The sequence below is a fragment of the Rana temporaria genome, chromosome 12 (assembly GCF_905171775.1).
Source record: "Rana temporaria chromosome 12, aRanTem1.1, whole genome shotgun sequence".
Taxonomy (NCBI): Eukaryota; Metazoa; Chordata; class Amphibia; order Anura; family Ranidae; genus Rana; species Rana temporaria.
This window is the reverse complement of record NC_053500.1, coordinates 9,731,532-9,744,593: the sequence shown is the minus strand read 5'-3', so window position 1 is coordinate 9,744,593 and position 13,062 is coordinate 9,731,532. Positions and strand designations below refer to the sequence as shown.

Here is a 13,062-nt window from a genome sequence, read left to right as displayed (position 1 = left end):
GCGTTTTTGAGCTGCAAATGGCATAGGCGTTTTTGAGCTGTAAAAAAAAAACGCGGGACCAGGGCGTTCTGTGGCTCCAGCAATAGAGCTGTAAAAACGCCAGACATTCAAAAACACGCAAAAACGCTACCGCTGCGTTTTTGAGCTCCAGCTTACAAAAAAAAAAAAAAAACATGGACAGGCGTTTTTAAGATGTAAAAAAGGCTAAAAAAAGTGGCTGTAAAAACGCAAGTGGAAATGAAGCCTAAAATTTATATGTATTGGAATTTCCTTTCAAATTTGACTGTTAGTGAACGTAACGAATACGAATTTATCCAAAGTAACGAATGCCACATTTACACAAATGGAACTGAAATTAATAATAAAAAGTTTATTATTATTATAATTGTTATTTATTATTATTCATTAAGGTTCCATTCGTTTAGATGTGGCATTTGTTATTTTGGATAATTCGTAAATTTGGATAAATCCGTATTTGTTAGGTTCATCAACAGCCAAATCTGAAATGAAATTCCAATACGGTACTTATAATTTAATAGTTAGTACTGTAATAGATCAGTTATTTGTTAGTCATTTCAGATTTTCGAATATCCGAAATGACAAATATCCGAAATTACAAATATCCGAAATTACAAATATCCGAAATGACAAATATCCGAAATGACAAATATCCGAAATGACAAATATCCGAAATGACAAATATCCGAAATGACAAATATCCGAAATGACAAATATCCGAAATGACAAATATCCGAAATGACAAATATCCGAAATTACAAATATCCGAAATTACAAATATCCGAAAAAAATCATTAAATGGGTTTTTGTTAATTCAGATATTTCCGAATTAACAAAATTGTTAATATTCATAAAAAAATAAACTAAATTTGAAACAAAACAAATTGCACGTCTACCGTCAGGTTTTAGTTGCTGTCTGAGCCCCCATTAGGGGGATTCACCCTTTCGGTTTGTCCTTCTTACTGTTATTACAGAGCGTGAAAGTAAAGGAAAATCCTAAATTTTAGGTGGTCACCAAAACAGGAAAAGGGGGAAAATCTTCCAGTGTGACAACAGTGGATTCCCTCACTTTGGAGAGATTTCCTTTCATTTCTGTTTTTGGATAATTGGACAGCAAGTGAAGGCCTGAGGGAAAAATCCTAGGTTATCATCTTTGTGGAACGTTGAGTACCGTTCATTGCGGGCCAAAGACCAATTTTTCCGCACCTGTTTGTGTAGATCATTAAAATTTTTGATAGCAAGGCCAATTCTTGGTTTCATCAAGAGTATCTCAATAGGGTTACAGTGTGAAGGCGCCACCGACACCCAATGACCAATTTTTCCGCACCTGTTACTTCTTTCCAAAGTCTGTGGTCCTCACCTGATGGGGATGATGTTGGAGAAGAGGAGAAGAAATCGAAATATCTGCAGGTACCAGCGACCAACAAAATGCTGCAGAGCCACCATGACCAGCGACACCACCACAAGGGCGCTGAACAGGATCTTCGTCAGACAGTTCACTTCCAGGTCCAAGAGCCCGATCTGCGGAGCACAGAATACAACAAAATACCCGTCACCAGTGGCGTCACTAGGGTTGGTGTCACCTGGTGGTGTAAAACATGGTGTCACCCCCAACCCCATCCTCACCTACCAACTATAGTCGCCCCTCAGTACAGACCCCCCCTCCCTCAGTACAGACCCCCTCCATCAGTACTCCCCCCTCCATCAGAACAGACCGCCCTCTAAAAAGTTACCCCCCTACATTAGTGCAGACCCCCCTCAGGATAAAATCCCCCTTCTGGCAGTGCAGACCCTCGCCAGGATAAACCACCCCCCCCCCCCAATAAGTGCAGACAGCCCCTCAGGCTAGACCCCACCCAGGATAAACCCCCCTCCATCAGTGCAAAACCCCCAGGATAAACCACTCCCCCAATAATTTCAGCCAGCCCCTCAACATAAACCCCCCTCCATCAGTGCAGACCCCCCAGGATAAACCCCCCCCTGCTAAAGTGCAGACCCCCCAGGATAAACCACCCCCCCCAATAGTTTCAGACAGCCCCTCAAGATAACCCCCCCCCTCCATCAGTTCAAACCCACCAGGATAAACCCCCCCCCCAATAACTGCAGACAGCCCCCCAGAATAGACCCCCCTAGGATAAACCCCCCTGCATCAGTGCAGACCCCCCTGGATAAATCACCCCCCCCCCAAATATTTCAGACAGCCCCCGTCTAGCAACGCCACTGCCCGTCACAGTCCACAGTATTCATTATTCAACATTAACTATTTTTTATCTATTTGCTGCTAGCATTAGTAAATAGATATGAAGGTATATTATATTTACTTGTTTTAATCTTTAATTTTTTTAAATTTCTTCAATTACATCCCAGGAGTCTTCATGGGTATTTGTTTTTGCTTTCTGTCTGTAGGAGGGGTTTTCTCAGCTAAGCACGCCCTCCTGCCTGCGTGCCCAAGCTAAGGGCCGATGGATTCCATGAAGTAAACTCGTTTTACCGGATTTTGCTGGAACTGATTGAGGGATTTTTACCGAGGATCTGGTCTGGAGAGTTCACGGGAGAAATGCCAGAGCTTGCCTAAAGTGGGACATTTCCCTATGGGGTCTCTATATCGCCCTGTCCCTTAGTTGCTGCTGGAGGGACTGTATTAAAAAGTTTGAGAAAGTGAGAAACAAGTCCTTGTGTTTTCACATAGCGTTACTGGAATATCCCACAGCCTCCCTGCACCCTATCCAAGTTCAACTTACAATAAAGCATCAAAAATATAACTAGACCAGGGGTCTCCAAGCAAAGGGCCACAGTTTACTGTCCTTCAGACCTTAGAGGGGCCAGAAGTCAATGTCAGTAGGAAGACTTGTACCCCATCATTGGTGTCAGTAGGAAGACTTGTGGCCCATCATTGATGTCAGTAGGAAGACTTGTAGCCCATCACTGGTGTCAGTAGGAAGACTTGTACCCCATCACTGGTGTCAGTAGGAAGACTTGTAGCCCATCATTGGTGTCAGTAGGAAGACTTGTAGCCCATCACTGGTGTCAGTAGGAAGACTTGTACCCCATCACTGGTGTCAGTAGGAAGACTTGTAGCCCATCATTGGTGTCAGGAGGAAGACTTGTAGCCCATCATTGGTGTCAGTAGGAAGACTTGTGGCCCATCATTGGTGTCAGGAGGAAGACTTGTGGCCCATCATTGGTGTCAGGAGGAAGACTTGTGGCCCATCATTGGTGTCAGGAGGAAGACTTGTGGCCCATCATTGGTGTCAGGAGGAAGACTTGTAGCCCATCATTGATGTCAGTAGGAAGACTTGTACCCCATCATTGGTGTCAGGAGGAAGACTTGTACCCCATCATTGGTGTCAGGAGGAAGACTTGTAGCCCATCATTGGTGTCAGTAGGAAGACTTGTAGCCCATCATTGGTGTCAGGAGGAAGACTTGTAGCCCATCATTGGTGTCAGAAGGAAGACTTGTGGCCCATCATTGGTGTCAGTAGGAAGACTTGTAGCCCATCATTGGTGTCAGTAGGAAGACTTGTAGCCCATCATTGGTGTCGGTAGGAAGACTTGTAGCCCATCATTGGTGTCAGTAGGAAGACTTGTAGCCCATCATTGGTGTCAGTAGGAAGACTTGTAGCCCATCATTGGTGTCAGTAGGAAGACTTGTGGCCCATCATTGGTGTCAGGAGGAAGACTTGTGGCCCATCATTGGTGTCAGGAGGAAGACTTGTAGCCCATCATTGGTGTCAGTAGGAAGACTTGTGGCCCATCATTGGTGTCAGGAGGAAGACTTGTGGCCCATCATTGGTGTCAGGAGGAAGACTTGTAGCCCATCATTGATGTCAGTAGGAAGACTTGTACCCCATCATTGGTGTCAGTAGGAAGACTTGTACCCCATCATTGGTGTCAGTAGGAAGACTTGTACCCCATCATTGGTGTCAGTAGGAATAAGTACGCCCATCATTGGTGTCAGTAGGAATAAGTACGCCCATCATTGGTGTCAGTAGGAAGACTTGTACACCATCATTGGAGTCAGTAGGAAGACTTGTACACCATCATTGGTGTCAGGAGGAAGACTTGTACACCATCATTGGTGTCAGTAGGAAGACTTGTAGCCCATCATTGGTGTCAGTAGGAAGAATAGTGCCCAGTGGTGTCAGTAGGAAGAATTTTACCCCATTGTAAATGTCAGTAGGAAGAATAGTGCCCATAGTGTCATTAGAAAGAATAGTGCCCCAAGGGCTGAAAAAAGGCAAGCAAAGGGCCACGGTTTGGAGACCACTGCTTTAGACTGTTCATTGAGCCAGAAGTGTGACTATAGCTGGGTTCCTGGCTGATACTATACTAGCTTAGGAAAGAACCTAGGACAAAATCAGGGGGAGAATACTACAAGTATATAAGTATCTGAGGTCATTATTATGCATCCTATCCAAGCTGTAGTATGGCAATACCCCAAATCCTTTATATCACAGGAGATGATTTATGAGAAGTAGGGGACGGGTAGCTCTGCTTCTCATGGGTACAGCATCTCCTATTGATGAAGGAATCACATCTCTTTGCATACTCTCGTTGTTACGCTGTACTGGAGAATTTCTTCAACCTGAACTACGCTTTATATAATTGTGTCCTCCTGAAAGTAAGTTTTCTATAATAATAACCAGTGTAAGAAAATAAAGAAACTTCATGTATCCTAAACATGTACCTTATTGCGTGGATTGGAGGTGTTCATGACACTTCGCAGCTCTCGCCCCGTGTATATCACCACCCCGACCACCGTGCCTAGAATAGAAAATACAAGTCAGAGATGCCGGGAAACAATCAATTCAAAGTTACAATTAATATTCCCTTTTATATTGTTTTTCCATCTCTCAGGGTTTCTCTGAGATGATAGAGTGCTGGCGCCCCCTTGTGTTAAAAATGTCCTTTTTCTATATTCATATTGGACATCTGAAAGTGGCATTTTCATTAATAAATATGAACTAGAGTAGAAGAACTTAAAAAAAAACACCAGCTTGTATGAACACAGCAAGGCCAGTTTCACACGGGCTTCAGCTTGTATAAAAGTAGTGTGAACAGCTTTGATAAAAGGATTTGCAGAGCTTTCAGAAAACTTTGTTGAAGTTTTTAAAGTACCATTCAGCTCCAGTTTGTAAATTTTGAACCAGGGGGCGGTCTGACCATTCGGGCACCCAGGCACTGCCCGAGGGCCCCATGCCACTAGGGGGTCCCATCAGGGTTGCCAGCCTCAGTAAAACCAGGGACAGTATGTAAAAATCTGTGTTTTAAAAAAAAAAAAAAAAAAAATCACAAGATTATAGCTGCCCTGCCTCTCCAGTACCTTTTCAGTGTGTGTATGTGTATTCTGTGTGTGTATACTGTGGCCCAGATTCACGTAGATTCGCCTATCTTTAGGCGGGTGTAGCGCATCTCAGATACACTACGCCGCCAAAATTTAGAGCGGCAGGTCCTGTATTCTCAAAGAACTTGCGCTTTAAGTTACGCCGGCGTAGTGCAACTGGGCCGGCATAAGCCCGCCTAATTCAAATGTGGAAGTGGTGGGCGTGTTTTATGGAAATTAATCGTGACCCCACGTAATCAACGCTTTTAACGAACGGCGCATGAAATGTCCGTGGACGTATCCCAGTGCGCATGCTCCAAATTACGCCACAAAGACTCAATGCTTTCGACGTGAACGCAACTTACACACAGCCCCATTCACGGACGACTTACGCAAACGACGTAAAATGTGAAATATTTTACGCTGTTCCGACGTCCATACCCAACATTGGTACGCCTCATAGAGCAGGGGTAACTTTACGCCCAAAAAAGCCGGGCGCACGAACGTTTGAGAATCGGCGTATCTAGCTCATTACCATATTCGATGCGTAAATCGACGGAAGCGCCACCTAGCGGCCAGCGTAAATATGCAACTTGGATACGACGGCGTAAGAGACTTACGCCGGTCAGATCTAAGACAAATCTATGCGTAACTGATTCTAAGAATCAGGCGCATAGATACGACGCCTCACACTCAGAGTTACGTATCTGGAGATACGCCGGCGTAACTCCTTTGAGAATCTGGGCCTGGGTGTGTATACTGTGTGGCCCCATAATCTATTGCTTGGTGGCCCCATGAGTTGTCAGCCCACCCCTGTATTGAACACAGGATCCTAACGGGAGTGCTGATTGCCACTTTAAGCAAGCTGCTAGCAGACTTTCAACAAGCTTTAAGGAGTGCTAAAGCCTGCACCTGCTATAATGCTGTGCAATGTATGAAATCAGATCCTCCACCTTCTGAAGCTAAAAAATGCTGGGGACATGCTGGTAGATTAATTGGCTCCTGTCTAAATTGGCCTCAATATGTGTATGTATGGATGAGAGTTGGGGACCTTAGGATTTTTAAGCTCCTTGGGGGCAGGGACTGATGTGAATGATAAATATTAGGGAATGAGGAAATTAACGATTAATTGCTCGATTAATCGTTAATTTCTTTGATCGATTAAAATAAATTTTGATCGAGGGCGATCCGCGGGTGAGCTCCACGGTCTTGCCCATAGGAAAGGCTGCGGCTTCGCTCCACGGCCATCTTGGTCCACCAGGCGTCAGCCAAGTAGCGGCGCACTGAAGTCGTCATCATCACCCGTCCGCCTGCTTGTGTGCCTGATGTATATTCCGGTAAGAGAGGACAACCGTCATGTGTGTGGTTACAGTCAGTGGTGAAAAACGCCTCCCCTGCAGTCCTAGTGTAAAAGCCCGAGTGCTTTCACACCAGTGCGCTGCGCTGGCAGGACGTTAGAAAAAAATCCTGCAAGCAGCATCTTTGGGGAGGTGGAAGAGCGGTGTATACACCGTGCCAGCCCATTGAAATGAATGGGCAACGCTGCCGTAGGTGCCTGCAAAGCGATTTGGTAGTGGCCCTACACGGGTGCATTTAACCCTTTATTCAGCCGCTAGCGTGGGTTAAAAGCGCCCCGCTAGCAGCCGAAAAGCACCATTAAAACGACAGTAAAGCGCCACTAAAACTATCAGCGTTTTACCGTCAACGCCCGCACCCAGTGTGAAAGAGTTCTTAATGTTAGATTTGTAAACAAAAAAAAAAAAGAATTAAACGTTGATAAGCCCATAAACCTTAAATCTGTTTGTAGATTTCGAATATAGAACTGCATAGAAAACTTCTATCCATGTCATTTTCTGTGACTTACACATTTCTGAATGCAATCATCACACAAAAGTAACTTTTTTTTTGTTTTAGGAGCGCTGGCCCTTTAAACTCTCTCATTATTAAAATCACTTCCTGTCCATGCAGCACATGTGAAGATGAAGTGACGATGAAGCGGAGATGGCGATCACTTTGGCCAGCCATCAGTTATAAAATGCCCCCGGGGGAGACTAGCTGTCATCTTTGCTCCATTGTGGTGTCAGCCCCGATCCAGGGAGGAGAAAGAAAAAAAAATACTAATTGGTGCCACTAATTTTCTCCATGGCAGAGTCAATTATTTCCAATTACAGACAAATGAATGAAGGGATTAAATTGTTAACATGCAGGAAAGCCTGAGAAGGTTTGTGCTCACCTGATGCGATGACGGTGCTGGCCCACAACGTGTTCTCAATGCTTAAACTCTCATTGATGGGGGGGTCACTGTCTTCCTGCAGGGAGAGAATACATACATACAATGCATCAATGCAGGAATACATACAACAATGTATCAAGGCAGGAATACATACATCGGCGCATATTTATGCCGCCGTAGCGTATCTCTTTTACGCTACGCCGGCGCATAGCACAGAGGCAAGCACTGGATTCACAAAGCACTTGCTCCCATTCGCTGTTAAAGATACGCTGGGTTTCCTCGGCGTAAGCCAGCGTAGGTGGAAGTGGGCGTGAGCCATGCTAATGAGGCGTGACCCCATGCAAATGATGGGCCAAGCGTCATAGAAGTACTTAAAATGAATGGCGCATGCGCCGTCCCGTGGCGGCATCCCAGTGCGCAAGCTCAGAATCACGTCAAAACAACTGCCTAAGATACGCCGGATCACTGCCTACGACGTGAACATAACCTACGCCCAGCCCTATTCACGTACAACGTAAACGACAAAAGATACGACGGCTTGTGTTCCCTGGTCCATACCTTTGCATGAGTTGTGCCTCCTATATGGGGAATAACTTTACGCCGGACGTACGACTTACGCAAACCGTGTATATGATGCGCCGGGCGCAACTACGTTTGTGAATCGGCGTATCTCCCTCATTTGCATATGTGCATAGAAAATCTATGGGAGCGGCAAATGCGCCCGGCGTAAATATGGGCCCACGATACGACGGCGTAGGCAAGTTTCATCGGTCGTAGGAAGCCTATTTTCAGGCGTATCTAGTTTTGTGGGCACGGCGCATAGATACGACGGCGCATTTTTACACTTACGCGGCGTATCTCGAGATACGTCGGCGTAAGTGCTTTGTGAATCCGGGCCACTCAATGTATCAATGCAGGAATACATACAAACAATGTATCAATGCAGGAATACATACAAACAATGTATCAATGCAGGAATACATACAAACAATGCATCAATGCAGGAATACATACAATGTATCGATGCAGGGAAGTACATGGGGCACACTGACAGCAGCAACCAATAAAAGTTCACCTTATGATGACATGCACTTTGTTAAAGCGGAGGTTCACCCAAATAACATGTATATAAAATCATATTCTTTATACTTCCAACATGTACAGTATGCCCTTTTTTTGGCTCCCAGGTACTCACTCCCGCGGGAGTAGGCGTTTCTATGCAGAGGCGCAATGTCACCTGGGACTTTGCCCAGATGATTGACGTCCTTGAGAAAAAGTTCCCCCCCCCCCGCGCCCCCCTATTGCGTAGGCGCGTTTCGAGAGTCACGGAGTTTCCGAAAGTAGCCGAACTGCGAATCAGCTCTACACGGCGCCTGCGCACCGACTAGGAGCCGCGTAGAGCTGACTGCGCAGGTGCCTTATAGAGCCGACTCGCAGTTCGGCTACTTTTTAGAAAAATCTGTGACGTGCCTACGCAATAGGGGGGCGCGAGGGGGGGAACTTTTTCTCAAGGACGTCAATCATCTGGGCGAAGTCCCAGGTGACATTGCGCCTCTGCATAGAAACGCCTACTCCCGCGGGAGTGAGTACCCGGAAGCCGGGTGGAAAATAGCCATAATAAGGTATGTAGAGCCCAAAAAAAAAAAGGGCATACTGTACATGTTGGAAGTATAAGGCCTCATTCACACGGACGGACGGTTCGGGTCCGCTTGTCAGCTTTGACGGCGGACCTGAACGGCCGCTCCATGCATCCCTATGGAGCGTCGGATGTCAGCAGAGACATGTCCGCTGACATCCGACCCTATCCGATCCGCTAAAAACAGACGTATGGGGACACGTCCCCATGCGGATCGGATCGGGTAAGATCTGATGAAAACGGACATGCTGTCCGTTTTCATCAGATTGCTCCATAGGAGACAGTGGTGCCCGACAAGCCCCTCCCCACTCAGCAGAGAGGAGCTTGTCATCCGTCGCCTCAGCGGAGATCTGCGGACTGATCTCCCACTGAGCTGGCGGGAGAAGGCAGACTCCGTAGAAAAGGAGTCCGCCTCGTGTGAATGAGGCCTTAGGAATTTGATCTTATATACATGTTATTTGGGTGAACCTCCGCTTTAATGCAGAACTAAAAATTCTCGCACTCGTCAGGAGCTATTTTTAGTCTGTATGCTGCGAGCATTAGTAAATAGATAAGAAGGAATATTATACTTACTAGTTAAAATTTTTATTTTATTTTTTAAATTTCTTCAGTTACTAAAAATGCTGATGAATATCCGTCTGTCACCAACTCGGAACAAGCATGTACAAAGTGAAGTCTAAACATTCACAAACTTGTTCCAGGTCAGCAAGTCAAAGCACTAAAGCTAAAGAATTAGCTGGGCTGGCAGGCGTTAAATATTTTCATTAGAAATCAGCGGCAGCCGATCCCTAAGGGGCCCCACCCCGCCAATCGCCATGTGCCGCCCCACTAATCTCCATACGGGGGCGCCGGACTCATACGTTTCTACAAGTTTTAAAGCACATGATTAAATCCTAATGCCGCGTACACACGACCGTTTTTTCGGGTTCTAAAAAATTATGTTTTTTTTTTTTATGTCATTAAAAAATGATCGTGTGTGGGCTTCAGAGCATTTTTCACGATCTAAAAAATGGCCATTAAAAATTTCGGACATGCTCGATTTTTTTGGAGTCACAACTGATCACATGGGCACACCATGATAGTTGAAGATCAAACAGAGACCAAGATGGCAGCTTCCTTGGCTGAAAACAATAGGAGGGTTTAGTTCCGCTTTAACACAGACTAGGGTGGCGTCTATATTCACCCGAGTGAAGGTCCCAGCGAAATTGTGAATGTCGATATTTGGTTCTTCTGCATACACATATGATCGGATCTGCAGCAAATCCTGCAAGGCAAAAAAAAAAAATTAAGTCTGTAGGCCCAATACAGCAGGAAATGGTGTATTCTAGTACCTGTAATGATAGTTGTCAGTATGTGAATTCCTTTTATTTTTTATATCCTATTCTTTTATTTATATCTTTCTCTAGATATACAGTCAAGACAAGTTGTCCAAAAAAAGTAAAAAACTACCAAGGTTGGGACAAACTTTATATATATATGAAAAAAAAAAAAAAAAAAAAGAAATACAAATAAAAAATAAAAAAAAAGGGGGGGGGTTGCCATCCGGGGCCCTGGGGACCTTTAAAAAATATAAAAAAATAAACATTTATAAAAAAAAAAAAGGGGGGGGGGGTTGCCACATGGGGCCCTGGGAACCTCCGGACCCCTTACAAAAAAAAAAAAAAGGTTGCCACCTGGGCTCCTTATAAGTGTACTGCCTGTACCCCCATGATGGCGGCCCTGGCTGCATCCACCTAGGCAAGTATGATTATGGGGGGGAGGGGGAATCCCATACTTCTCTTTTAAAGGGCCAGGAGGCGCTGGAGCAAAGGGGATGAAGAATAGTAGTCTATCTATAATGCATTCAATGAGTGGTAATGTGGAACATTAAAAAAAAAATTCACTGAGCGTGATCTTCATAGAGTGGACGTGGACCATCTGTGACTTCTGGTCCCAGCAGAATGACAGCCCGTCTTCCTCCCCCAGCACTGCTCTGATTAGTAAAATCTCTCATATCTGAGTACCTTTAGCCTTTACCAAGCCCCCGTGTACTCAGTGTTTTTCTAGGACCACAGCCGCAGTGTACACAGCCGTTCCTGTCCCGCATACAAGCTGGAAGTGTGAAACATCTGTGTGCCCCGAGGCCATGGCTGATTGCTGGCAGATGAGACGCCGATCACTGACACGTTAAGTTGCTCCCGTGCTTACACCAATAATACCAAACTAATGGCTTAGTCAATGACAAAACAAATCAAGAGGTGGCTAAAAGAAAAGTAGTGGCAACAACCTCAAGTGATCCAACTGGATGTAGAGAAAGAAGTTTGTAGATCTCAGTCTAAAATGGCGCAAAGATAATTCATGCAAATTATTACATGACTGGGAGCCATTTGGTCTACATCCATCCTATAAAAAGGACGATGAAAGAATATTTTTGAATTGTGTAGCAAAGTCTCACAGCCCCTGAACCCCAATGGTGCCCTCCAGAGTCGCCAAAATATTTGTGTGAAGAAAGTTACAAATTCTATTTGTGTAGAGCGTCGCACGACTGCGCAATTGTCAGTTAAAGTAACGCGGTGCCGTATCACAAAAAAATGGAGGTCAAGTGGTTCAAATTGCCTTTCCGCCATAAAGTTCAGTGAAGACGAGGAACACTTACTGCTGCTGTAGGTAGTCTTTGTGTGCAGGATACCGGCAAACGAAGCTTCCAGTCTGTCTCGCCATCCAGTTGGTCAGTCCTCAGGAAGCAAGAGCCTAAGAGAAGACGGAGGATCCTTACTATAAAACATCGCACTTTATGAAAGCAAAAGCCCAAATATCATCAGGGCACAGATGGTAATAAAAACCTGACAGCGAGTAGTGATTAGTAACATCTTGCCTATGGTTCTACTTTGAGAACAGAGCCTACCTTGTTTGTAACGCGGGGACTCCCTGTACTACCAATTATACTATGACATGGATAAATCAGAACCTGATCATTAAAGTGATATTAAGCTTTAGACCCGGTTCACACTGGCGCGACTCGTCAGGCGACACAGCCGCCTGACAAGTCGCGTCCCATTGTAGTGAATAGAACCGTTCTAATAGGAGCGACGCGAGTCGCTCCGACTTAGAAAAAGGTTCTTGTACTACTTCGGGGGCGACTCGGGGCGATTTGCATTGACTTCTATACAGAAGTCATTTTGCAAATCGCCTTGGAAGTCGTTTTCATGTCGCCTGGCCAAGTCGCCCCCGAAGTCGTGCCGCCCCTGTGTGAACCGGCTCTTAGGGTTTTTTTATTTTGTATTTTTTTATAAACATGTTATACTTGCCTGCTCTGTGTAATTGTTTTGCACAGAGCAGCTTCGATCCTCTTCTTTTCATTACCCCCCCCCCCCCCCGCCAGTGCTCCTACCTCCTACCCCTTGAGCAGTGCCCCCAAAAGAAAGCCACTTGCCCTGGGGGCACCGCTGCATGCTCGCTCCCGAGCTGCTCTATCCGTCCATAAGACTCTCTTGTCAACATGTGTTTTGTCATCACATGTGGACTGCAGCAGAGCCTGGTTGGCTATTGCTGCTGTTCAGGCAATCACACAAAAACTATAACGGCTCAGATCGATCAGCCCCCCCCCCCACACCAGAATACTCCGATCGACGCTCTCAGCCATTGGCTGATGCTGATCGGATCCTCCTCTTCTCGGGTCCTTTACCGGTGCACCTGGCCCCTCCCTCCTGCTGAGTGCCCCCCACAGCAAGCAAGCTATGGGGGCACCTGAGCTGAGCCACTGCTCTGGGTGTCCATTCACACACAAAACCACGGATCGGCCCTGCCCCCATGACAGCAGTTTAAATTTCATTGACAGCAGTAGGACGCATCCCAGGGCGCATGCTCAGAATA

At 45.7% G+C, this 13,062-nt stretch overlaps 1 protein-coding gene across 1 annotated transcript in view; it reads right to left on the bottom strand.

Annotated features, from left to right (window-relative positions):
• The window catches only part of ATP9A (ATPase phospholipid transporting 9A (putative)), a 122,401-nt gene that overhangs the window by 66,347 nt on the left and 42,992 nt on the right, over window positions 1–13,062 (bottom strand). The window contains exons 7-11 of the mRNA XM_040331486.1: window positions 11,846–11,940; window positions 10,394–10,474; window positions 7,575–7,650; window positions 4,706–4,782; window positions 1,379–1,539 (exon numbers count right to left, since the gene is read on the bottom strand). Coding sequence (XP_040187420.1) covers window positions 1,379–1,539; window positions 4,706–4,782; window positions 7,575–7,650; window positions 10,394–10,474; window positions 11,846–11,940 — 490 coding nt within the window. The remainder of the gene's footprint in view (window positions 1–1,378; window positions 1,540–4,705; window positions 4,783–7,574; window positions 7,651–10,393; window positions 10,475–11,845; window positions 11,941–13,062) is intronic.